General features: G+C 41.0%; 1 protein-coding gene across 2 annotated transcripts in view; it reads right to left on the bottom strand.

The window, feature by feature from the left end:
- The window catches only part of IPO5 (importin 5), a 66,477-nt gene that overhangs the window by 23,263 nt on the left and 15,811 nt on the right, over positions 1–27,403 (bottom strand). For both annotated transcript variants that reach the window (XM_006036288.3, XM_025192556.1), the window contains 15 exons: positions 23,024–23,146; positions 22,808–22,928; positions 19,031–19,118; positions 16,074–16,180; positions 13,191–13,315; positions 12,219–12,308; positions 11,963–12,136; positions 11,484–11,702; positions 9,860–9,943; positions 6,246–6,378; positions 6,033–6,154; positions 5,231–5,327; positions 3,162–3,334; positions 2,543–2,654; positions 1,302–1,357 (listed from right to left, as the gene is read on the bottom strand). In XM_006036288.3, the coding sequence (XP_006036350.1) occupies positions 1,302–1,357; positions 2,543–2,654; positions 3,162–3,334; positions 5,231–5,327; positions 6,033–6,154; positions 6,246–6,378; positions 9,860–9,943; positions 11,484–11,702; positions 11,963–12,136; positions 12,219–12,308; positions 13,191–13,315; positions 16,074–16,180; positions 19,031–19,118; positions 22,808–22,928; positions 23,024–23,146 (1,824 nt within the window). The remainder of the gene's footprint in view (positions 1–1,301; positions 1,358–2,542; positions 2,655–3,161; positions 3,335–5,230; positions 5,328–6,032; positions 6,155–6,245; positions 6,379–9,859; positions 9,944–11,483; positions 11,703–11,962; positions 12,137–12,218; positions 12,309–13,190; positions 13,316–16,073; positions 16,181–19,030; positions 19,119–22,807; positions 22,929–23,023; positions 23,147–27,403) is intronic.

Here is a 27,403-nt window from a genome sequence, read left to right as displayed (position 1 = left end):
AATTTACCCTGAACAGAACTGCACATTACCATATCTAAACCTGCTTTTGGTACCTGAACTAGCTCATTTGAGCCTTACTTGGGTTTCTACACTGCACTGAAAGAGAATGTAAACTAAGAGGATCTGAAGCCAGTCCAACAAGTTTGTTTTGATTAAATTGTAAGAGAATAGAGAAAAACCTGTATATACTGGGAATTAAGAGGAACTCTCACAAGCACCAACCTCTCTAATCTCTCTGCTCACTACAGTAAGTCCTAATGTTTGAAGTGCATCTGATGCCAAAATATGGAGAGGATTACTGTATATACTAGTATCAAGATGCATCAAAGCCAAAATAGGCATAACTGGAAAAAAGTTCCAATGTTGACCAAAAAACATGAATGAAATAAACAATACCAAAACATCAACTCATTTCTCTAAATTCTAGAACAAAGGAGCAAGATTTGTTTTTTTGTTGTGTTTCCAAATTTTGACATTGTTAGTACCATGCCTCTTGCTTCTGCTGCTCCTTTGGGAAGAGGCCAGAGCTTCCTAGTACGGAGAAACTAATGATGACTATCTTAATTTTGTTTACAAGAGCTTGACACTGAGGAAATACTGCCTCCCCACCACCTTCAAGCAGGAAAGCATTGGGAATTCAAGGTCCTACTTCTGTCAGGTCTGAAGTGCTCTAAGTGAGCAGGTCTGTGAGGTGAAGGGCCATTAAATACCAGCAGTGCTGGGTACTAGATACCAAGTTTAGCCAACTAGTGTCCAGATTCTTCTTCTATAATTAGCCTGATATTCTACCTGGTCCTTTGCAATTCTAGTCTTTAATATAGAAATCTAGTGAAGGCATCTAACAGATCCATAGCTTATAGTTTTTAAAAGTCAAGTCATGTGCCCAAAAAGCATTAAAAAAAAAGAAAACAGACCAGCTGTGCACAATGTTTAGAGTGGAAAAACTGAAATAAGAGTTGTTTTAAAAATATTTCAGAAAAAGCATTTGGAATTAAACAAACACCCCAGACAAGGAATAGCTATGCTCAAAAACCTCTTCCTTTAGTAGTTGGGACAGGCCTTTTATTATCTTTGGGTTCCAGCACATACTTTAGTTCAATGGACACACCTTATTTAGAAATTTCAAGGACACATGCTAAAGATGCACTTCATCCAATGAAGGACTGTTCTCAAAAGCTTTGTTTCAAATCAAGTTTGTTATTGTACTATAGCTTGTTTCCACATAGTCATTGCTCTGTTGTATTTAGTGTGAGAAAGAAAGAAAGAAGACGCACAGAATAGAAACCCCCCCAAAACCTTACTTCATCTTGCAATGACTCTTCAACTTGCTCATCGTAGTCTTCATCTTGCCTTTTCACTAAAAAGAAAGAATGTTAACTTATTACACTATGCTACAGGAGTAGTTCTTAAAGAAAAGAAAAACCCTGCAAACTGAAGTAGGAAAGGAGTACAGAAGCCAGGAATAGCTGCAAATTTGTACACAACGTTTTTTGAATGAGGTTGAGGAAAAAGAATAATATGTTGAACCTATTTCAGGTTAGTAACGTGTCTGCATCAGGGCCTGGGGAAGCATCTATTCACCAAGGCTTCCCAGGGGAGGACAAGAAATAATGGGCACAAACTGATTGAAGATCACTTCAGACTAGACATAAGGAAAAACTTAACAAGTCAAGTGCCGGGGGTTTGGAACGGGCTCCCCCCAGAGGGATCACCCACGCTGGAGATCTCCAAAAAGCATCTTGACGCCCATCTTGCTGGGGTCATCTGACCCCAGCAGTCCTTCCTGCCCAAGTGCAGGGGGACTGGACCCGGTGATTTGTAAGGTCCCCTAACATCTATGAAACTATGGTTCCCGCTGCCTTCACCTGTAACCAGCCTGTGTGCCTCCAGTGGCCACTGTCACCCCCTTCCACTTCCTACATACATAGCTGCTTCCCCCAGGGGTCTGAAAATCTACCCCCAGATACTTTGTATGGTGCCTGGCACGGCAGAACACCTTTCCCTTCAATGCTCTCAGGGGTACCCTGCCTGCTTCTGCCTGCCTTGCCACAATGTGAAATCCTTAAGGTAAATGCTAAGAAATAAAGTTAGTTTTTGAAATAGGCCGCCACTACTAAAATTCAGACCATGTGGAAGGTTGCCTCAAGTCTAAAAAAGGTTGAGAACCACTTGTCTAGGATAAATGAGCATTCCTAATCCCCAAGAAAAAAAGGATACAAAGACTGCTTTACAGACAGAGGGGGACTAGAAGTTTTTCATGGTTTTTTAAGGTCAGGAGTAATCATTACGATCAACCATTAAATAAATGGTTAAATAAAATCAACCGTCCTTCATTAAAAGACTTAAAAAAAGATAGAGAACGAATTATATCCCATTAGGTTATTTCAAAGGCAAATTACTAATGTTACCTTAAGTCAAAATCACTGTACATTCTATTTCCAGTCCCTGGATCTCAAAACAATATTTGTTTCTCAAAAAGAATTCTGCTTTAAAAACCACTCTGGAAATCTTATTCTAGTGGTGGAAGATGACATTAACTTACCCTGTCTTAATTCTTGATTTTTAAAGTGCTCTTCTAGTTTTCCTTTCAATATTCCTCCAAGCTCTTCAAAGTGTTCATTATTAAGGCATCCATCTCCCATAACCTCAATGCACTAGAGGAATAAAATTTGTGAAAAAAAACCTTTGAAACTACACATTACAAATAAAGTAGCAATAAAGTTCTACCATGCTTAAAACCATAAATGTTTACTTCAGCTTGCCCCTGGAAAAAGAAATAAAGATTCAAAATATTTTATATTCAATTCTAAAATTAAGGACAATTTTCATTTAGCATGTTAGAACCATAAGAAGGTGTGCAGTGGATTGAATATTGAATTTTGTTCAATAAAAATTCAATATTCAACATTTTAGGCTGATACTTTAACTGTGAGAATAAAAATATGACCTAATCCAAGAAACTAGACTTTGTTTATAATATTAGAACGATAGTCCTTTGATTAATTATTGAAAAAGAGTAAAGATTCTGTTGTCAAAATATCAGGCAAATGTAGCTAAATATTTCTGCTATTTAAGCTTACTGAAACTACTAGATACCATTATTAATACTGAAAAAAAAATATACAAGCTATCACTGATAATGATATCTAGAAAAAGGTTACCTTTGCAAATGAATGCATTATTTCTGAGAGTACATCTGAATCTGGTTCTGTCCCAATGGCCTTGATAAGGGCATCACACATGAAATGCCACATCTGTGTGAGGTATTCTGGCCCACGAACTCTAGCACATTCAAGTAGCAAGGGCATCGATTCTGCTGCTGCCACACGAACACGTTTAATTTATTAAGGAAATAGTGGTTCACTGAGACCAAAACAATGCTTTTATGACCTGACCTAAGCATCAGACAACAAGCAACCAACTTTCGATCTGAAACTACAATTGGTCCCCTCAACTCCATTGCATAACTGGCTGCACATTAAAGTCAAAGATTAAATACAAAAAAACCCAAAAGGTTAGGCATATAAAAGTTGTAACCTATTTATAATTTAAGAGTAAAAAAAGCAATTCAAGAATTTGCATGACTTGTTGCTTCATACTGCAACTTTTACAATTTTGGCAGATTTTTAAAAGATAAAATTAAATTAAATGTCTGAGATGTCTTTGACTATCAAGCCGTATTTGCCAAAAAAATTATGGGAGCTCTGTGAAATATTAAGAACCCCTGCCGTGGTTGTAGCCCTGGAGTCAACTGGGTAGAGTACATGGCAAAGTAGACATTACAAGCAGTAGAAAGCAGAACTTCAGTAAATGTGTTAAATTTATATTTAACAGACAAAATATTACTTTGACTGTGCAATCTGAATAAACCTTTGAGGTATGTGCACCTACATTAAGCAGGGAAACTGTGAAAGCTGTCAAACTAAAATGAATAAAAAGCTAACAAAGCAGTACTTTTTGGACATTCTTTTACCCCATTTACATCTTGATGATGCTCCACAACCATATGATAACTATGTTCCAGCTGATGAAGGCTGGACACTAAAACACTGTCAGTTCAAACTATTATATTAGCTGGACAAATTATATGTAGCATAACTTCCTAATACTGCACAGGTAAAGCATAAGTATCACCAACATGCCACGCTGAGGGCTCACTGGCTGGGCAGCAGCTCTGCAGACAAGGACCTGGGGGTTACAGTGGACAGTAAGCTGAATCTGAGCCAGCAGCGTACCTTTGTTGCCAAGAAGACTAACAGCATATTGGGCTACATTGGTAGGATTGTTGCCAGCAGATTGAGGGAAGTGATTCTTCCCCTCTATTCAGCACTGGTGAGGCCACATCTGGAATACTGTATTCAGTTTTGGGCCCCCCCACTACAGAAAGGGTGTGGACCAATTGGACAGAGTACAGTGGAGGGCAACAAAAATGGTGAGGGGCCGGGGCACGTGACTTGTGAGGAGAGGTGGACGGAACAAGGCTTAGTCTAGAGAAGAGAAGACTAAGGGGGGGGAAGAGGGGCATTTAATAACAGCCTTCAAATACCTGAAGGGGGGTTCGAAAGAGGATGGAGCTAGACTATTCAGTGGTGACAGATGACGCAACAAGAAGCAATGGTCTCAAGTTGCAGCAAGGGAAGTTTAGGTTAGATATTAAGGAAGAATTTTTTCACGAGGAGGGTGGGTAGTAAAAACACTGAAACAGGTTACCCAGATAGGTGGTGCAATCTCCATCCTTAGAGGTTTTCAAGACCCGGCTAGACAAAGCTTTGGCTGGGATGATCTAGTTGGGGTGGTCCTGCTTTGAGCAGGGGGTTGGACTAGATGACCTCCTGAGGACCCTTCCAACCCTTAATTTCTATGATTCTATGCCCACACCCAAAGGACAACTTTGCTGTTCTTTTAGAGTAACAATTATTGCTGAGCTGACCTACTGAAAGCCTTGTTTGAAGGTACGCTTAACAAGCCTGAATCCATGATTCAGGAATCCCAGCTGACTTCCTGCCTATGGTGCAGGGGCTGGACCCGATGAGCTCGTGAGATACCTTCCAGCCCCTAATGTCTATGAAATCTATGAAATGCTGAAAAAAGCTCTCTATTAAATCAGAATTAGTGTCAAAAAACATCAAACACTGTAAAACAACTGTTTCAAATTCATAGGAAGAAGTCAGCATGGTTTTTGAAGGTTTTTAAACCTGCAAATACATATTTAAGTTCATTGATAGGATATCATCATGGAAATAGAACTTCAACAAAGGAACCATGAGTTTTACTACTTGTTCTGTATACTCCACAAATCCTTCCTTTAATTCCTTAGCATAGCAAACCTGAAATACAAAAAGGTACTAATCATTATCATCATCACTTTAGGCAAAACTACCACTAAGATTTTTAAATTATGAAATGATTGGTAAGAAACTGAAGTGGTGAGAGTTTACTGGTGCAGATGTGATAGTGGATTTACTTGCTTCCTAACTGAAGTAATTGGAAAGTAGGCACCAATTTAAAAGCCTGTTCTGCCATCTACCAAATTCTTTTGAAAGTTTAGCCTAAAATATTTAAAGCTTTATTTATTTTTTAAGGTTACTTTTACTTAGAACCATCTGAAAAGGACACTCCAAAGGTCACTTCTAGCAAAACTTAAGACCAAAATGAATTTACTTTTTTAGAAATCTATTGCACAGGGTTTAAAAAAAATACAGTAAAGAAAAGTCTACATGAACAATCCCCTGAAGAATTCTGAAACTCAACTGCAGCAGTATGAACACAAACAAGAAGCACCCCCACACCAAGTACTTTATTAGATTCTTATCAGTAAGATGAACCAATGAATGGTTTAGCCCCCACAACCTCACCTTGGCAAAAAGTAGCCCCTCCAAAAAAACCAAAAAACAACCAAACAAAACAACCCACTCCCAGTACAGTATATGCAGATTTTATATCTGAACATCATGTCTGACAGTAGACAATTACTATTTTAATTCTACAGGAAGATGGTACATGTAGCTGACTAGAATTTCTCTAGTACTCACCAGCATCTGGCATGCAGTAGCTTTTTCTTCAAGGCCTGCAGTTTTAATTCCAAAACTTTGTTGATCTCCTAAGTTAACAAATTCCCAACCATCATCATCACTCATATTTTCCATATCTTGTGCTGGTGTGGAAAGAAAAAATTAAAATTAGTTGTTGCAGGACTTCTAAATAGTCTGGTCCCCCCCCCAAAAAAGGCACTAGTTGAAACTTACTGTCTAGAAGAGCTACTTCAGGTTTAATTGATGCAGTCTTCATTAAAGGCCCCATGACAACAGGAAGGTACTGCTGAAATTCTTTACCCAGAATCTTGCACATTCTAGCCCATGCAGAGATCATATATGATATCTATAAAATGAAGGCAGAGTTTTCACCTTTCAACATGTATTAGAACAAGAGGGAACAAAATAAACTATTATACTCTGCATTACATAACACTAATCCTGGTTATAAATCTGTTGGACTGAAAAAGTGTTCAACACAAAGAAAATCTGATTCTACCTGCAGGCTGTTTTTTCAAAGCATGGCTACTATTAGCACTTACATCTGTCTGTGTTCACTCACATGAAGGTATTAGCAAAATGCTGTTTCTTACCCTTATAAGTTCCAAATATGGTGGCTCTAGTAAAGGTGATATTTCTGAAGTAGAACCCCTCAAACCCCTAGTTTCCTTCAAATAGGAACATGTAATTTGTAAAGTTAGGGTGATTTACTGAACTTTATGAAATATTAAATGAATTAAGGGATGGTTCACTGAAGTTTTTTGGGTTTTTTTGCAGAGCAGCAATTTCTCATTCACCACAACAAAAAGGATCTGAAAGGCTCTCAAATGTATAGAATTTAATTAATCTTATGAATCAAACACCTTGAGCTATAAAGGAAAAGGTTGCATACTTTCAAATTTATTGATGGAAAAGCCAAAAGTACTTTTACAAATTAAGACTAGCTGCCACCCTTCATTTGAAAGTGTTCTGTAAAATTACTTGTGTGAAATCACAACAGTAGTGGCCTTCCCCCTGAAACCAGGCATCTCACTGTCCAGAAAATAAACTTGTAGGTTTCATCAGCTATTATTTTGGTCTCACAGATGCAAGAGGCCACAGAAGCCAACAGAAAGCTGAGAAGAAAGCCAAGGAAAAAAACAGAGCAAACACTAAAAACACAGTCCTCAGAAAGTCTAAGAGCTTTCGGGCCAAGATTGATTGAAAGAGGAATTTTGAACTGTGGGTAGAAATATTGCTTTTTGTTCATATCCTGCTGCAGTGAGGGAAATAGGATACCATCCATATTTTTGTAAATGGACAGGATTGCAAAGGACTCCAATTCCATCCAAAACCAATACTATTTTATGCCCCACCTCACCCAACTGAAATAACCTGAACTAATCAAATTTTTGGCTTCCCCTTCAGATTAGAAACATTAATACCTTTTAAACCATCACTGACAAGTAAAAAGCAATTTACACGTGGTACTGACAGACACAAAGTAAAAGTAGAGAAGTTTCCTTCAGTAACTATTACAACATTCTTGTAAAGAAACTTGTGTCTTGTGTTGAAAATTTCAACCTTTATCTCATTAAACAGAAAGTTATGCAAATTCCATTCCATGCATATTAACTATTTTGCCCCCTGGTTTGTTTGTAATATCACTCCTTTCCAATTCAACCACAAATGATTTTTGATAAAGGTGGGCTTCTGAGGTAATACAGTTTGTGTTTACATGCACAAGCTAGCCTGGCAAATACAAGCAAGCAGACTAAGGAACTTGAACCCTAATTCTTGATTGTTAATATCTGGAAACTGAAGTCAGTTTTTATTCTGTTGAAAATAATTTTCACAGGGTTTGCCCAGAACTGCTTGATAGAACAGATCCACATATGTGGAAAAGTCCTCCAAACTATTAGGTACATCAACCATTTTTTTAAAATCCAAACAGCGGTAAGAGCTCAACTTCAAGAAATTGAATTAAAAAAGATACAAAAGATAGACGTTTACAATTTCTGTACTTTCCTGATACCAGAAGACACAGCACTAGTGAGCAGGATTCAGTCTTATGATTCTGTCACGTTTTAGACCTGACCTGTTCTACCAAAAAAAGCTGAATGAAGACTACTGAAAGTTATGTGAAGTGTAATTGTGCTTTGAAGCTCTGCAACTACCTTATTTCACCACAGAAGCAGCACATGATAGTCCTTGCTAGATTTAGCAACTTTGAAACTAAAAACTGTAGGTTATTCTTGCAGGTTTTTTTCTAGAAGCATGGACTTAAAGGGAAATTGAATCTTGAGAACAGTTCTCAATGGTTACAAACCTCTGCCAATAAAAAGGTTGAAAAAAGCCTGGTGAACAATTATTTTAGACCTTTGCCTTTTGGCCTTAAGAACTTTAGCATAGATACTGATTATGCCACCCAATGAACCTTCAAGATTTAATTTCCTTTTAAGTCCATGCTTAATTATGGATTCTATATATGTAATTATAGAATTATTAGATTCTATACATGTAAAATATGTAAATTTGTTAGATTCTGTACCTGGAAAATTATAATCAGAAGGTTGTCTTGAATTTGTTCCCCCACACTGCTATAGAAAGGAAAGAAGTGGCTGGGGGTGGGGCAGACAGTCCTCTCTTGCCCTGCCACCCTCAATTCTTCCCTCTGCAGTCTTCCTGCCCTACTTAGCACCTGTAGCCTCCACTCCCCAGTCTCTGCCTCTAGCTCTGCCAACTCCCTGCCTCTCCCCACCACTCTCCGCCTCTCCCCAGCGTCTGCCTCTTCCCCCACCACATCGATATTACAACTATCAAAGTCAAGGAAGATGTTGCAGTAATGTGGATACAGAAGGACAAGAACTTGGGCCAAGGGGTTTAATTTCACAATTAAAGAAATAAGAAAGATTATACTATAGATTGCCAAAGATTTAGAGGTCTGAGTTTAAGACAAGGCCTAGCTCATCAGTTTGAGGGACTGAATAACAATGGTATGTTATGATCAAGGAAGAAGGTACAGAACTCATTGCTACACATTCCTAGATTTCAGTCTGGACAGGAGATGTTTGGTGTAGCAAAAGAGGTCTGCAGGTCATCAGCATAAATATACTCCTTGACTTTGTTTGAAGATTAGATTAGCAAAATGCAGGATACAGAAATTGAAGAAAAACAAAACAGAGGAAGGTCTACTGAATCCCCACAAAAATGGTCAGAATCCTTTGAAGAACATGCTAAAATGACTGGCTAAAGAAATAAGGATCAGTAAAGACCTGAAACCCAAGATACCACAATTTTCAAGAGTGAGACTGCATTATAGGTGACAGAGATGAGGAAAACGGGGACTGATTTTGAGGCAGCTCAGAGGCTTTGACAAAAGCAATTTCACTTGCGCTAAAAACTGATGGTCAGAGGCTTCCATCATCCAAGCTGGCCTGGAGAGTATCTAGGACAGAACTGGAGAATAAGAACTCTAGGACGTTAGTTATAAAACAGAAAATACAATGATCTTAAGAATGAGAAGGAGAAAGGAGATGGAAAAGGTGGAGATGCAAGTGGGATCAAGAGTGGAACTTTTTCTTCTTTAAGATAGGAAAAAAACTGAAGTATGTTTTTGTAGTGAGGATGAAGAACTAGAGGACAGTGAGATTAAAGAGAGCAATGGAAAGGTAAAGAGATGCAGGATAGGGTCAACTGGGGGAAGGCAAGGATTTAAGAACTAGTTTTATTTATACAATACAATACAATACATTTACAAAAAAAACAATGAACTAAAGCAAGGAACACTTGCAATGCTAGGCAACAACAAAAACAGAAGTTAAAAAAGTGAGCATCTTCTGACATACCTGAGGGTCGTCATCTTCCAGATCACTAAAATCTGTCTGTGTTTTCAACAAGAGCTGCATCACATCTGATGCATCCTGCATAAACTAGAAGTAAAAGGCATGCATATATTAAATGTCAAATCTAATAACATTTATTTCAAGTTCAGGGACATTCTTTGAATGACTAGCTATTAAAAAAAAAGTAGCAATTTAAAAGCATACCATATTGTCCTTGAGACTTACTAACTTAGGCTTACATTCTAAGAGAATAAATGTGCCAGTCTCTCATTTGCATACCTTTGCAAAAGTAGCTTGAGAGATACAGGTAGCATTTCTGTAGCTCTTATTCCTGAAGTAATTTAAGTTTTATTTATTGGATAAAACACAAAATGTATCATATTTATCAGTTAAAACACAAAAAGGATCTGGGGATTCAAGCTTTCCAGAACAGTTTAATTTTACCATGGAATACGCTGTCAAAAGCACTAGTGAATAAACAATTGAGGGTCATGTCAAAGTAAGATTACACAATAACACGTGGACAATTATTCACCCAATGCTTATACCCATAAAAATGCCCATAAAAATGAACAGCCTGTCAAACACTAGTTTGTTTTAAACTCTGTCACATGTACAGTTTGTCATACAGAAAGGCTAGCGATTTACCAATCTATCCTCTGACTGGGAAAGATGATCAGCAGTTTCACATTGAGATGCAAAAAGGAAAAGCCATGGAAAGAAGAGGGGAGGCAGAATTAAGGAACTACAAACCTGCCTCCTGGATCAGTCCCAGACTGCATTCCTAATTGGATTTTGGCTCAGGACAGAATTCAATAAGTCACTATTTGTATTACTCAAATGCCAGGATGTTTGAATGGGACTGAAGTTTTATTAATCTGCATGTCAAATTCAAAGGCTTAAAAACCACAGGCACCTTATACCTATAAAAATGAGAGACTGCACTTTACTGCTGCTTCTACCCACTTACAGATTTTTTAGAACTCATGACCCACAATTCTATTCCAATGAAAAGTTTAAAGACTCATATTGCCCATCTCTGCCCCTTCGTCAAGGACGTAAGTATCACCAGTACTATTTTGACTGAAAAATAAAATGACAAAACAGACCAAAAGTTACAGCAAATTGCAAATGGCAACAGTACTACCATATCCAGGTTTAGGGAAGTTTGGTTTTGACATGCTTGCTTTAAACAATTCTAAGCTTCATATGAAATTTAAAGCAGCAATATTAAAATATAAAAGTGGAATGATCTTGTCTTTTTAACAACCATGGATTAATATGGTACCAAGTAGGCCAAATCTCACGTCAACGTATGTATTTAGACTGAAGGAATAGCTTTTAAAGTCACTATACACACCCACCTACACTCCCGCCCACTCCTTTTAAACAGAAGTTTTAAACACAAGGTGGTAACTTTGGAAAAAGAAATACAGAATAGTAATAACAGAAAGACAAAAAGTAGTGAGGCATAGCTAATTTAAATAGTATACATCCATCCAATTAAAGAGGAAATTGCCATCTGCTGTTCAATTAGTTTAAATTTCCGTCAATCAAATTAGGAAAATTCAACACACTGTTCGATCTTCATAACTGTGTAGCACAATCTTACAAACCTCAAACTTACCTTTTCTTTACCAACTGCAAGGCCAATCAGGCTGATGCATTCAATAGTTTTTCCTCTTAGAAGTCTAAGTTCCTTCTGTACAGCATTCTCAACAATGTGTTTCAGAGAGGGCATAAACAAATCATAGTAAGGAACAAACTTCTCTTCTGCTGTATCTGCAACTGATGCAATGGAAGTCACTACTTGTTCCAAAACCAGCTTAGTGCCTTTCTGTATCAACTTGAAGGGGAGGGAAAAAACAAAACAAAACAAAAAACATTTAAAAGACATTTCCTTGCAAACAATTCTTGAAAAACATTTTTGGATGGGATACATGCCTTGCGCAGAATATAATAATTCAGATAAAACGTAATTCCGTTTTTGATAAAATAGCTGGTATTAAATATTCACTGAACACCAGTTTGTTTTACAGGAATCAAGAACTCTACTCTCTATTAGTTCATGGATTTTGACAAAAATATCCAAATCATGAAGCATACCTCCTGCAACTTTATCACCATGGTGGAATGAAGATGCTTCACCAGATTATCCAAATATGGAATAAGTAACGATTTGGGACAATCTTCAGTAAAATTAATGAGTGCAGCAGCTGCATGAGCCTGAACACGTTGGTTGCCTTGGTCTTCCATGGTTTGCAAAAGAGCTGCAATTACCTGAAACAGAAAGATTCTGGTTCAAACACAACAAGTTTTTCAAACAGACCAATGCTGTTATGTTGGGTGGCTGACTACTTGCCTTTTCATGGAATTTCTTTTGGAAGCCAGGTGCAAAGTCAGTAGCCATTTGTCCAATTGCATTACAGGCTGCATATCGTACTCTCGGATGCTGAAACAAAAATTCCCCTCAAATACTTAGCATACAGAGAAGAACAAGTAAAAGAGACTATTCTGATGAATAGGTTAGAGGTAGACGGATGAGACTAGGATGGAATTCAATGCAGAAGGAACCAGCAACACACCTATAGGCTGGGGAACTCTCTTCTTGTCAACACAGTGGCAGAAAGGAACCTTGGAGTTGTTGCTGACTCCAGGATGAACATAAGCCGCCAATGTGAGGAAGTGGTCAGTAAGGCTAAACGCACCTTGACATGCATCTACAGATGCATCACAAGCAGGTCCAGGGAGGTGATCCTTCCCTTCTATGCAGCGTTGGTCAGGTCGCAGTTGGAGTACTGCGTCCAGTTCTGGGTGCTGCACTTCAAGAGGGATGTGACTGGCATTGAGAGGGTCCAGAGAAGGGCCACTTGCCTGGTCAAGGTGCAGCAGGGCAGGCCCTATGAAAAGAGGCTAAAGGGCCTGAACCTATTCAGCCTCCACAAGAGCAGGCTGAGAGGGGATCTGGTGGCCATTTACAAACTCACTGGGGGTGGGGACCAACAGGAATTGGGGGAAGGCTCTGTTCCCCTGGGCACCACCAGGGGTTACTAGGAATAATGGCCACAAATTGTTAGAGAGAAGGTTCAGGCTGGACATCAGGAGGCATTACTTTACCATTAGCCAGGCTCTGGAATAGACTCCCAAGAGAGGTGGTGCTCTCCCTTGCTTTGGGGGGGGTCTTCAAGAGGAGGCTGGATAGATATTTGGCTGGGGTGTTATGACCCCAGCACTCGTTCCTGCCCAGGGCAGGGGGTTGGTTGGACCAAATTATCTGCTGGTCCCTTCTGACCCTAAGTACTATGAAACTATGAATTAACTGTATTATACTTACAGGATCCTGGAGGAAAAGCAAAACAAAGTTAACTATCTCATTTAGAATTCCCTCCATCTGTTGATGGCAGCCTTCGCCAATGGCTGACAAAGCCATCAAGCCAGCATGCCTATATTTCCAATCAGCTAGAAAAGATGAGAAAACAAGGTATTACTCATTTTAGAAAGTGATAAGGCAGAAAACAGACTCATTTAAGCAACCAGTGAAAAACCAGAACATAGGATCAGATACTTAACCCAGGATTCCCTTGAACACCTCCCCATCCACATGCAGTCCTTTTCTCTGCTGGATTAAGGAACTGAAACAGCCTGAACTAGTCATGTTATGCCTCCAGGGCTAAAGGCCTGGAACTGCATTTTTGTTAAAAAGAAAAAAATCCCTAAGTTAGAAAACAACGACTATTCAGTTAAAAGACCATCACATATTTTAATCCAACATCATAAATTTTAAATTTGGCAGAGATTATCAGATTTTTTTTTAAAGGTGAAAACCTCAAGTAAAATATACTTTTGGAAGAGTAACTTCAGGCTTGCTTAAAAAAAAGCCTAATCAGCTTGATACATTTTTCTTTTAACATCCTTCCTTTAGAGTGGGAGAATATGCAAATTGTGCATACTGTGTTACAGCTGAGCTGTTATCCACAAGTCCTTTCCTATGCTAGGATAGAACTAGGAGGGTAGCAAAACAGGATTCTCCCCACCCCCTCCATATAATCTGGATAGATTTTAAACTGGAATATCCATTTCTTATCACTTCATCTTACATATCTCCAGTGTATTTAGACTGTCTTTTCTCTAAATCACAGCAAACAAAGGATGATACAGTACCACCTTAATCTCCAGCAATAGTGTAATCGTTTACAAAAAGCCCAAGTTTTCATTTGCTAACCAGTCAAATATAGTATCATTACAGAAAAGAGAAGATAGTTCAGTAGGTTCAAGCTGTACCACCTCCTTCCTACTTAATTACTATTAGCATGCATGCCAGACATTAAATCAGTGATATAAATGATACCACTGATAATGGATGACACCAAGCTGGGGGGTGTAGTACATGCACTGGAGGGTAGGGCTAGGACAAAGACTGGGCCACAAGAAATCTCACGGGCTGCGTCCACATGAGCATGGATGTTTGGTTCCCTGGGGACAACTAGCAGCAGGACACTTTGGGCCACCGCTAGTTGTCCCTGGGGAATGTCTGTGCCACATGATCTCTGGCACTTGGCAGGTTACCCTGGGTTGGGTAGGGGAGGCTGGGGCCAACATTGACTGGGGTGCCACTCAGTTTGGCTGGCAGCTGGAGTGTGGCTCTGGGTGGCCAAGCTCCGGTTTTGGGTGGCACGCACTGTTCCCGAGTGCACTGCCCTGCTTTTTTGTATCCAGGGGTCAAAACCCACTCTGTGCTGCTTCTAAATGTGCAGTATGTGGCACCACAAACGTGTGCTCATCTGGATGCAGCCTCAAGTTCAAGTGCAAAGTCTTGTATACTGGGCTGCATTAGCAGGAGCATTGCTGACAGATTGAGGGAAGTAATTATTCCTCTCTACTTGAGACTGGTGAGACCACATCTGGAGTACTGTGTCCAGTTTTGGGGTCACTATTGTAAGGATATGGACAAGTTGGAGAGAGCCCAGCAGAGGGCAACAAAAATGGTGAGGGGGCTGAGGGACATGACTTACAAGGAGAAGCTGAGAGAACTGGGCTTATTTAGTCTACAGAAGAGAAGTCTAAGACGGGATTTGATAGCAGCCTTCAACTACCTGAAGGGTGGTGCCGAAAAGGTTGGAGCTAAACCAATTTTCAGTGGTGACAGATGACAGAACAAGGAGCAATGGTCTCCAACTGCAGCAAGGGAAATTTAGGCTTGATATTAGAAAAAAACCTCTTTCACTAGGAGGGTGGTGAAGCACTGGAAGGGGTTACCTAGGGAGGTGGTGGAATCTTTGTTCTTGGAGATTTTTAAAGGCCTGGCTTGACAAAGCCCTGGCTGGAATGATCTAATTGGAGATGGTCTTGCTTTGAGCAGGGGGTTGGACTAGAATACATGACTGCCTGAGGTCCCTTTCAACTGTAATTTTCTATGACTCTATATACTTATTAATGGACTAGTTAAAAAAAAATTAACCCTGTTCCATTTAACGTTAAAAAAAAAAAAGACACAGCAACTTAGCTGAATTATACAGCTATAGGAATATGCACAAGTAAATATTACATAAGTTGGACACGTCTAACCAGCCTCCACTCTATTGGTCCCCTTTAAAGCAATTAAAGTTACACCTATCCATAGTTTCAGGTCTCCAATGCATATTCAACCTGTCATCTTAGGAAGGGGGACAGGTGTCAGAGTCAATTATTACTAATTATAATTTGCAATATACAAGAAAAAGAAATCTACGCTTATATGCAATTAATGCTCCAGAAGGGGCACAGACGGATATAAATTTGAAATGTTTCCAAGTAAAACATACTTAAAAACATTAAGTTTCACCTAGGGGACACACACACCCTGTGCCTCCCTCACCAGAATTGGTTAACATGAGGCACTAGAGCAGGGTGCAGTTCCTGTCGCAGCTCCCTCATCCCCTGCTCTTCAGGGACAAGAGGGAGAGGGAAGGGTAGAGGTATTTCAGTATATAATAAAGGAGCTTCTACGTTTAACTTTCCATGACTGACCAAAATGTTATCACATTTGACACACACACACACACACACACACACACACACACGCATGCTTTTCTAAACCATCCTGAGCAGAGAATAAACGTAGTCTAACAGGATTTCTCTCTTATTATACTTTTAGATTACAGCACAGTGTAAAGTAGCTGAACAGAAAGCTTAAATAGCCAATCCAAAATAACTTATATTGAGGGACAAAAATACTTACGATTCTGGAGCATTTGCATAATATGTTCCTTAATCATAGGCAGAACAAGTTTCCCTCCAAGGCCACATGCCATTCTGTCCAATGCACTTTCACCAGCAACTGCATTGCTAAGTTAATTAAAATAAAAATAAAAATCATATTTAGTTCAGAGTAGAGCAAAGGTTCCAACAATCAGAAACTGCCTTTAGTACCAAGTTTTACTTCCTCATTTTTGCCCTACGCATGAGGGACTCAGGCAAGTAGATGAATCTAAAAAGGCATAAATACTGGGGCTGTGCGAAGCTTCACTGGTTGTTTTGATGCTGTTTTGACTCATTTAGAGCTCGAAACAGTAAAATTGAAATGAAACAAAGGGCTTTGAAACAGCCTCGAAACAAAACAATGCCAGTCCAAATGTTTTGAAACTTTTGAATTTTGAAGCAGCCAGCCAGGTGGTGGGAGGCAGGGGAGAGCCAGGGCTGCACTTCAAGTGGCTCCGCGTAGCCCCATGTGGCTCAGCCTGGTGGGGACCGCAGCCCTTTTCCACACCTCCTGCCACTGGGCTAAGCTCTGTGGGGCTGGCAAAGCTGATCGGAGCACAGAACTGGCTCTGCCCGTCTCCCGCTGCCAGGCTGCACTTCGATCAGCTCCGCCAGCCCCACGGAGCTCAGCCCAGTGGCGGGAGGTGGGCAGAGCCGAGGCTGCGCTCTGCCTCCCACCCCTGGGAGGAGTTCCATGCAGCTGTGAGCCACTGGGAGCTGGCCTTGTGGCTGGAGGCGGACTGCAGCCCAGTGCTTCGCTTAGCTTCCTCCCACCAGTCTGTTCCCCAGCGCTTCGAGGAGCTGGGAGCTGAGCCTGGCGGCGGGAGGTGCTTCCCCATACCGGGCTCAGTTCCCCAGTGCTGCGAGCCAGCCTCCTGTTATCTGGCAGGCAGATCAGGGGCTTGCCCACACCTCAGGGAGGGCTGTGGGGCTCTGCTGGACTCCTCCTGGGTGTGCGGGTCCTCGATCTGCCTGCCAGATGACAGTTCCCGCCACCTGGGACAGATGCTGGGTGCAGATAGTTAGATAGGTACTGCTGCTGGCCGCCCGATAGCAGGAGCAGCCTACCGTGATCTGGCAGGCAGATCGGGGGCTCACCCACCCCCGGGAGGGCTGCGTGGACTCCTCCTGGGGGTGTAGTCCTTTGCTACAAAACCTTGCTGACCCCTGCACTAAGGGAAGGCTGAATAATTTCACATGAATTAAGGCAGAATAGTCAGAATCAGATTCTTTCAACTACTGTGCTGGAAGCCACTGAACTGATTACAAAAAACAATGGAGGTTAGTCATATGGCCTCAACAAAGTTGTGAAAAAAGTGTTTGGCAACACTGCATTCCTACTCTCATAACAAGTCAGTATCCCTAAAGCATATGTTTAAGCCAAGATAGCCATTAGTTGAAGAATGTTGTGGCCACATAAAATGTCTTATTACTGCACTTCAAGCTAAATCACTCCCCCACCTGTAGCTTCAGGATGAAAATTTGTCCTTTGACTGAAGAGCACCCACCTCAAAGGCTTCTTAGAACCTGAAGGGTAAACATGTCTGTTTTGTCCAATTTTCTGCTGAGCTAGAGTGAATAGGCAGAACTCTCAATGAAACCTATACCTCCAACTTAAAAATGGAAGCCATGTCACATTTTGTGAGGAGGAAGAAGAAAGTAAGAAATCTAATTAAGTCTATGATGTATTATAAATCAAACCTAACCACTGATAAGGAAAATCTTGGTGAATTTCAGATTGAGGAGGGAGAATGATGATAGAAGAAAGAGGCAGGCCCACAGAGAACTGTGGAAAAGTGAGAAGTGTGAAAGAGTGAAAGGTTTGTACAATGAAGAATTATTTTTTTAAAATAAGCATAGAAAGTTGCTCCTTTGTATGGCTGTTTTTGCACCAGCAGAGCAGATTCCTCAGTAAGGTCAGGAAAGTTGCATAGACCTCAATTTAATAGGCTTCTCTTTGGTTTGATGTTTATTAGACAAACTTAGATCATTGGAAACTGTAGATTATAAATAGATTCAACAATTATATCAGTTTCAAAGGATATTGATTCAAGGCATAAGATACAACTGCTCTTTCTCCGAATGATTCTTTAGCCATAAAAGCGCAGCATTCAATGTTAAAGTTAAGGTCATTTTGCTGGCTTGTATTGCTACAGGATCAGGCACACATACCACAAATCATAACACCTAATGCATACTCCTGGGCAGCATCTCTCCTGATTTCTTTTTCATAATCTTCCTCTTCAGATTTTCTTCCTCATTCTCACCTATGCAAACTTGTGGGGAAGTGTAATGTCTTCTAGGACAAACGGTTTTGAACTACAAGTTTATACAATTCTAACAGAACTCATACTTGACTATAGGAGCTCCAAAGGATGAGATGGAAAAAGCCTGGAACTTCAAATAAATAACCACTGCAGAGCAGAATTCCCTTGCTTTAAATCTATCTGCTTTTTGATTCCATGCTGTTTTGCCAACAAAAGATCAATCAAATATAGGCTCCAGGGGTTGGGGGGGTGGGGGGGAAGAGGCATTTTAATTAGTGTGGCTCCAAGAGTTAGCTTCGGCATTCACGCTGCTTCCAAACACCCTGCTAAAGTCTTAACACTACTTCCACTGAAGCCTTTCCAGGAACACTGATCCTGCTCCCAAACTCGCTCCTTCCAAGTTTGTACTGTATTTAATTCTAAAACTGGAATATTATATTCAGTTAGTTATGGTACAAATCTATACCACAAGGATTCTATTTTCTCTTGTGCTAGCTCTCTTGTATGAATCTATCTATATAAAAATAAAGCCTCTGGGTGTTGTGAGATGGAGAATGATGGATAGGAAGCACGAAAGATGCAAATGACTGCACGACCTGCCTTGCAAACACCCAGGTCACTGGGATGCTGCATGTTTTATTTCCATAAAGACAGCTGGTTTGGCAGTTACCTGTCAAAATCATCATCCTCAAGCTCATCTGCATTTGCCCAATCTTCATCTTCTTCCAAGTCAACCATCATTGCTAACATCTGAGGAACTAAAAAGATCAATAAATTGCTTAACATTTTTTAGTGTGTTACTTCCAGTAGGTTCCCCAATTAGAAAACCATTTAGGTTTACTTCAATGCTATGCAGTTTCAAAACTGAAACAACAGTAATTTATGCTTGTAGTTTTAAATGGTCTTAGAAGAAACTCTTTTGAACATTTTGCTTTGAAAGCAATAAAAAGTCTTTTCACCAGAAGTCAGCTTTATGCCACCGTAATCCTTCTGAAAGACAGATATTTAAAAAGCCATGATTCCACTGTTAAAAGACAGCGTATCTATTTGAAAAAGTTTAGCAATATTTTTCAGACTTGTCATTAGAGATTGCTGCTGGTGGGGGCTATGGAAAATGCGAAACTGGGTGAGCTCTAAGAAGGCTCCTGCCTATGGCCACTGAGACCAGGCTGGCTGTGGCAGGCAGCTGGGAGGCTGCAAGCAGCTGTACTGAGGTCCAGAGAGCTCTGGCCTGTTTCACTGCACATGTGCACCTGTTGCTGGCACTGATCCAGGCTGGGGCTCCATGGACCATGGTGCAGCTGCCTGCAGCTTCCCTGCTGCCTGCCACAGCCAGCCCAGGACCCCGGTGCAGCTGCTTACAGCCTCCTTGGTTGAGGATGGCCCAAGACTGTGGCTTAACTACCCTGATTAAGCACAGGAGCCATTAATGCATGCTTAATAATTTGTGGATTAATGGCTTCCCCAGGCTTAGTCAGGGTAATTAAGCTGCATTTTTGGGCCATCTGGCAATCTGTGGGGAGGGGCAGGACTACCGGACCTCCTTTGCCAGAGCTGTTGGGGGGCCCTGCCATGCTCAGCCTGTGAAAATAGTGGCTGGCCCTGGGATTTGCCCACAAAACTGACCAGACACTGTCTCAAGTTTGGTAGACCCCTACCTACGGTGCTGAAGAAAAAAAAGTGATATAACTCAATGTGCTAGTTGGAGTTTAAATCATGAAGAATTTCACACCCAGGTATACTGTATTATTGTAGTCCAGGGGTGTCAAACATACAGCCCACGGGGCTCCTAGTTGGCCTGGGAATTCCAAGGCAGGGCAAGCAAGGGGTAGTATCTATCACTGAATCGGGGGCTATGAGGACTCACTGGGCCATCGTTCAGTAGCAAGGAATGAGCAATGGCTATGCCAACAGAGTGCTGCTTGCCCTGTTGCCTCAAGGCATGGATCCGGCCTGGGAGGGAGGACAGTGAATTTGATACCCCTGTCGTGGTCCAAAAAGGACGTGATGGTCCCCTGGCACAGACAGGGCTAGGTCACTATCCAGGTCAGACTCCTGGACAACTAGAGGTGGCAGAAAACACTACCTGCCACTGCTGTTACGCAACAACTTATTATTGAATCTAGAAGTGCTCTAAATATGGGCTGAATTAACCAAAAGATTATACCATAACTTCAAAATCCTCAAGGCATTATTTGCCCAAGATAACATCTTGTCTACCAATAAAGAAGCTGGTGTTGTCCAAGTGCCAGAAACCACTATGGAAGAACCTAAATTTTCTGTTTCAGAAACATAACAGCCAAGAGATGCTTTTCAAGCGTATAAGGGTAAATATACATACGTAGTACTGGGTTGCTTTTGCTGATAAGTGTTCAAATCTGGTCAAGCTAAGAGGCACAAAGGCTCAAGATCCCCAAATCCATGTATGCTTTGAAAAAAGGAGAAGTGACCCTACTGAATGTTCTAGATCAGTGGTCTCCAACCTTTTTAAGTAGGAGATCACTTTTGGAATTTTAAAAGCAACCCAAGATCTATGGTATACCTATTGCATGCATGCACCCAGCTCCCCTAGCCCAGGATCGACTAAAAGAGGCTCCCCGATCGACCAATCGATCAGGATTGACCGGTTGGGGACCACTCTTCTAGATCAAGGGTCAGCAACTTGTGACCTGTGAGCCAGATTGGGTCCAGCCTGCAAATGTCTGATCCAGTCCATGTTTTACTAACAGCTTGCCAGTGCCCTACTGCTACCCAATTGTCTGATCTGGCCTATGTTCCATGTTCTACTCACAGCTGTCTGATCCCTTGCTGACACTCCAGCGTTCCTACTCTGCAGAGAGGATTGCTATTAGCCTCTACAGCAAGCCTCCACTCATGGGTGCTGCCAAATTACGTAGTACAAAATCTGCCACACATTTTTCACTGGAGGCTGCATTACAATGGCAAGAGAGCAGCCTTCAGCATAGAGCATGGATGACAGAATATCAGCAGCCTGTAGTGGCAGTTGGGTCTAAAGCGGTGCACCTCATTAGTAAGGGTTGCCAAGAATGATCTAGATCATTCAAGTCAAGTGAACCTAGTTTAACAAAAATTCCAAAAACCACTATTATGAAAGGCCTGCTTTTTAATCCACATTATGTAGAGACACTTGGTCTCTTAGATACACAGGTTAAGTTAGGAAAAAAAAACAAGGTTGGCTTTCTTTTTCACTTTATTGAAATGGATTGATAGCCATCAATTAGCTGCAAGCATAAAATAGTCTAGACTACAAAAACAGGAAATATCAGATTGCCTTTAGGGAACTTCCAGGGACTTTGCAAGAAGTACGTTCACCTATCAGAGTGAAAATAAAGGGAAATCATTCTGAGAGCACCACTTGCTCATCTCAGTGCCCTATCCACTGACAAAAAAGATCTGAGACAATGCAGGTATATGTATGCACACACAGAGAATAGTACTGTGGCTGTGTTGTCCAGCTGAGTGTTATATTTAGCGTCTACAAATGCGCTCCAATTTCCATAGGAAAAATGGCACGGTAACTGCCCTGAAGTTTGCAGTCTAGATTTTAGTATTTCAGATTTAAACTAAAGCCTATATAATAAGCACCTAAATAAAGTTGCCTGACTTTCAAATACAACATTAGTATTTAAAAGTACTGAATATTTATTTAAAGCCGATTGGGAAATCTGAATTCCATAGGAGTCACAAGCTATTCACACCTTTGAAGAGTCAGGATACTTTTTTTTTAGGAACCTAAATACAGTAAAACCTCTGTTATCAGGCATCCCCTGGGAATGGGGGATGCTGGATAACAAATATACTGGTTAATTGAGCGGCCTGGGCCGCTGCTTCTCCTGCTGCGTCTGGGGCGTCCCGCTGCCCCTGCAGGACAGGAAGGCAGGTCCCGCATAGCCTATTATGCCCCCAGGCTGTGGGGGCTCGGAGAAACCGAAAGTGCCACGGCGGGCACTTCTGGTGTCACTTTCTTACAAGTCGGCATGCCGGTTAACAAAGCACGCTGGCTTGTAAAATGCTGGTTAACAACGCATTTACTGTATCTACCTTTTGTACGCGTGACTTCAGTATAATATAGGTATACAATTTTGGAAGTCTCAGCTCGATCAAATAACAGCTAAAACTACACAAAATGTTTTCCCAGGATTACTTTCCCAGCATTTTCCCTCGTTACTACTGGAATATTATGAAATTGCAAGTTATTAGTATTTCCACAATCAAATGGGAAAGACAAATAGGCCAAGCAGTCATAAATATAATGTGGCCTTCCTAGAAAGAGTTTTGAGAATCCTTAATTCAGGGACAGGGTGTAAATAAACATTTAACAATACCAAAAATCAAAACAAGATTGTGCTATTTAACACATTATGCATTAAAATAAACAAGGTAAAAATGAGGCAAAATATTTAATAAAAAGGAACATTTTACTTACTAGCTTGTGCAACGATGCTAGTATGTCTTCTCAGCATAGCAGCGGCAGTCTCTGAGAGAGTCACTATTACTTCAAGTGCCAACTGCCGCTGCATGTTACTGAGGCTAGTGTCAGCACACAACTGCAATCCAGAAGATTAATGCAGATGATTAGACCAAAAGTTTATTAGCAAGTGGCATTCTACAGTTATAATAGCTTATAAATTTTCAAATTTACCTTCAGACTTAGTTGTAAGGTAGGTTCTAGGTGTGGGCGCAAATATTTTGGAACAGTATCTGCAATCTCTACAAGGGACTTGAGGACTGAGTCATCGCTTTGGTAGCAAGAATCATTTACAGCCTATGAAGAAATTAAAATTAAATTAACATATTTTGCTCTAAACTCATGCTATCAACACCAGATTATGAAAAGTCCCCACTTGTTGTCCAAAAGTTAATTCAACCCCATTACATTCCTTAAAATTTAGGGGTCACTCTCCCCTTGTTTAACTGGTTTCCTTTGGTGTTAGTGCGAGTCCATGCAACAGCCAGTCAGAGGCACGTTTAACTTAGTAAAACGTATGCATAGCCAGGTTAATAGTGCCCAAATACTAAAAGAAAAAACATGTATTTACTTTGACAGGTATAAATTTCAGAAAACATTTTTTCTACTTCACAATTCAGTATTTTTCTTTATTAACTGGTAACTATAAAGCTAATCTGCGAAGCAAAGCAAAGTTCATACCCATTTTGCTTCTTTATGTTATATACATAAAGTACTGGTAAAACTCTGCACCTTTTATAGACAAAAGTATCCTTAAAACTTGGTATTCCTAGTTTTCTTATCTTCCCAATTTTCTGCCAGGGAACTTTAGAAACTATGGAAATGGAGTGGATTGTTTTGTCCCTGCCTGCCCTCCCCCCCACCCTTTTCTTTTTTTTAAAGACAGGGGAAGAACCTGGTAAAAAAAAATTAAACTGTCTTCTCAACTACCTAACTCATCTTAATACTTTTTAAAATCAACTAAAACTTCCTTGAGTATTGTCTGAAATGCATATGGGGGAGTTGGGAATACTTCCCTCAAGGTCTGATCTTTTTCCAATTACAGGCTGAAATAGTATGATCTTATAGGTTCCAGTGCGGAATAGTATGTAACAACTAAGAGGCCACAATTGGAGGGAGTTTTCTTTTTGTATTGTAGTAGGTTATTACAGGGTAATTGTGTGGCTCATACAAAGATGTGATCTTGAGAAAAGTATTCCTACTTCCCCACTCCTGGCCCAGAAGCACACTCTTCTCTAATCAATAGACTCCAAATGGGACACCTCCAAATCCTGCCTCAACAACAAATGTAAAACTTATCAAGATATCTCCAACACAACAGCGAACACACCTCACAATAAAACTATCAAAATCCACAGATCCTACACATATACTACATTGTTATGTGCACCTCATCCAATGCATCAGAAGCCCCCATTGAAACCACGTTGGTGAAACAAGACAGGAACTATGCACCCAAATGAACTTTTTCAGAAACAAACAAACAAACAAACAAAAAAAAGACAGACAAGAACATTATTCATTGAACCACTTCCTTTGACCTTACAATCCTCATGTTCAAAAGGAATTTACAAAGCATGTTGGGAAGATGGGCATGGAAACAGAAATTCGTAACTATACTGGGCAGTCAAAAATTTGGTCTTAACACAGAGAGTGGCTTTATGACTCATTACAGTAACCTTACAAATACTGCCAATCATCTCCCTGCACTTCACAGGCCAGGGGTTCCCACTTTTTTTAGACCGTGGACCAGCAAACTGATGACCGGCAGACCATGGAGTGGCAGTTGAACCTTTTTTATTCTGGACTTCCGGTCTGGCAGCCAACCCTCCTGAGGACCAGCAGCCAACCCTTCACAGCCTGGTACTGGGCTGCAGCCCAGCGATTGGGAACCTCTGTCATTGGCAATAACTATCCCCATCTTGAATGTTTGTTGTCACTAAACAGATCACCTATTCTACTTCACATTTGTCTTATAACAGCTCCTGGATCACCTCTCCACTCCTAGTTCATTGTCCTCCAAACCAAGGGTGTCAAATTCACCATAGGCCATGGGCATGATCTGGCCTGCAGGGTCTCCTCTCCCATCAGATCTGTGGAACCAGCAGTAGCTGCAATGGTCTGGGTCCAGTGCCAGCAGGGGAGGGGAGCAAATGGAGGCTGTATATGCACAGCAGTGACTTGTCCACCTACCATCTATGACCATGCACCCCCAGTGGCCACACTCCCCTACATTCTGGCAACACACCATATTGCCTGTGGAACAGTTTTGCAGGCAGAGTCCAGGCCCCAGGCTGTATGTTTGACACCCCTGATTCAAAAAGACTGTCTGCATTTGCATAGAGCCTTTCCTAGAGTTTTTAGCTCAGCCTGCATCTGCTTCTCCTTCAGACTCAAGGAAGAACATCAAATGCGAGAAAGCTGGTTGAACAGCTCTAACTACACAGTTGGTCCAATAAAAGATACCACAAAAATATTTGCCTCTTGAATCCTTTCACTTAACATGGAAGGCTAATGTCAGAACAGTGCAGAGAAACTCGGCTCAAATACAGACTAAAAGTCAAGAAAGGTCATTCCTATATAAATCTGTACTGTGCCATTGACTCTGTTTAATAGCTGCTGAAAGATGGCAGGGGAAGGGGAGAGCGAGTCCTATTTACTCACATTTATAATAGGTGTACAATAGTGCAACACAAAAGTTACTATTTTTAAGTCTGGGTATCTGAAGTTATATGTCCAAATTTACAGTGGCCATTAAATACAAGTAGCTTATTTTTCACAAGTAATAAGGACCCATATGGAATATAAGTCAGCTGGCATTCCAGATGCTTTGCTTCTGTTAAAAGTTAGGCTCCTGTATTCAGATGCACATACTAAGAATTCAGGAGTTTAAGTATGAAGACTTGAAAAATTTAGTCTAAAGGGCCTAGCTAGTCAGCTGGAATGTGATTCAGCATATTGACACAAGGTTTTAAGTTCTATTGATTTGATATTCCAACCCTTCTTACTAGTCAATTAATAGAATCAACTCTAACAGTGTAAAAATTCTTTCCCCAACTGACTCTAAATGTCACCCACAACTACTCTAACATTTCCTATTTATAACCTAGGACTTCTGTTGCAATGGTCACAAAATCCAGCCCTTTCCATAAACCATGCTCTAAAACAGGGATGTCCAGCTTACCCAGTCAAGATCTGGGTGATAGGGGTCAGCCCAGGCTGGATCCAGAGGCCAGCAGCAGCTATGGCCAGTCTGGGATCAGGCAGAGGAACAAGTCCTGTGGACACAGGACAAGCAAGTGCTGTACCCGTGTAGCCCTTGCTTGCTCCCCTGCCACCAATGCCCATGTGCATTGGGGTTCAAGAACCCTGAATTTTGTGGCAAGTCATACCCCACTAGCCATTTCCCCCAACCTCCAATAGTCTGATGGACTACTGGCAAATTTATGCTAGACACCTCTACTCTAGAACCATACTCTTCTATTAAAACTATGTTTCTATTCCTTAGATAGAAAAGAAAACCTTGAAAACATGAATAAAGAGGCAATCAATATTTTATCACATATTCAGGCAGTCTGAAATAGCAGTTCTGAGGTATAAACAGGATACATCAAAATGGGTCATTAAATCAAAAACCTAAAAGTGACAAAATGTATTAACATTAACTATTTAAACATTGTAGCATAATGTTAATACATTTGTGCCGGCCGGGTGTGATCCGGGCCCTTTTTTGTGCTCTGCGCGGGCTGTGGCCAGCAGCCCGGGCACGCGGCGTCGGAAAGAACGGGCGACACGCTAGAATTAGGCACGGACTCGTAATGGTAGATTTAAAGATTGTTTACTTACACCGAAGATGGTTGCGGTGCAGGCTGGAAAACTTGCTTGAGTTGCAGTTACAAACAAAACGACACGAACAATCACGTGGAGTTTGCTAGGCTCCACGGAAACAGAGCTCCGGATGCCCTGGACAAGCGCGTCACCAAAATAGAAACCTCGTAGATACGTCTTAAAAAGAATTATCGCTTGAAGACGAAAAGAGGTGGGCAGTGGATCAGGTCGCCAAACTCCTCTGAATCTCACACAGGGTTTCTATTACCCTGCCATGTACCCAGAGTCCCCACAAGATGGATGTGGAGTCCTCTTCGGCTTGGGCAGAAACCGCTCAAGCCTCTTATACGGCTAACAGGCCAATTGTTAGCCGCCACGTGGGAATAATTTAGAACTAGCCAATAGCGGGACACAAATTTGCATGCGGGTGGCGGGAACTCCTTTGCACCGTGCATTTCTCTTGCAACTTGAGCAATGCACCCTGCCAAGGAAGCTCCAAATTGGCGGGAAATTCTCCCTTGCATCGGGATTCTCCTCTGCAGCAGAAAACTCCACTGTGCAATGAAGCTGCAATTTAGCGGGAATAATTCTAGTGCCGAAGCACACACAAAATCATACCTTTGGGTTATGACAACATTTTGGTGTTTAACTGTTAAACATTGTAGCATAGGATCATAAGAAAGCAGGGCAGGAAGGCATCCTCACAAGGTGATCTAGTTAAAACCC

This window comes from Alligator sinensis, unplaced genomic scaffold (assembly GCF_000455745.1).
Source record: "Alligator sinensis unplaced genomic scaffold, ASM45574v1 scaffold1253_1, whole genome shotgun sequence".
Taxonomy (NCBI): domain Eukaryota; kingdom Metazoa; phylum Chordata; order Crocodylia; family Alligatoridae; genus Alligator; species Alligator sinensis.
Note: the sequence above shows the minus strand (reverse complement) of the source record. Positions and strands in the feature narration are given on the sequence as shown.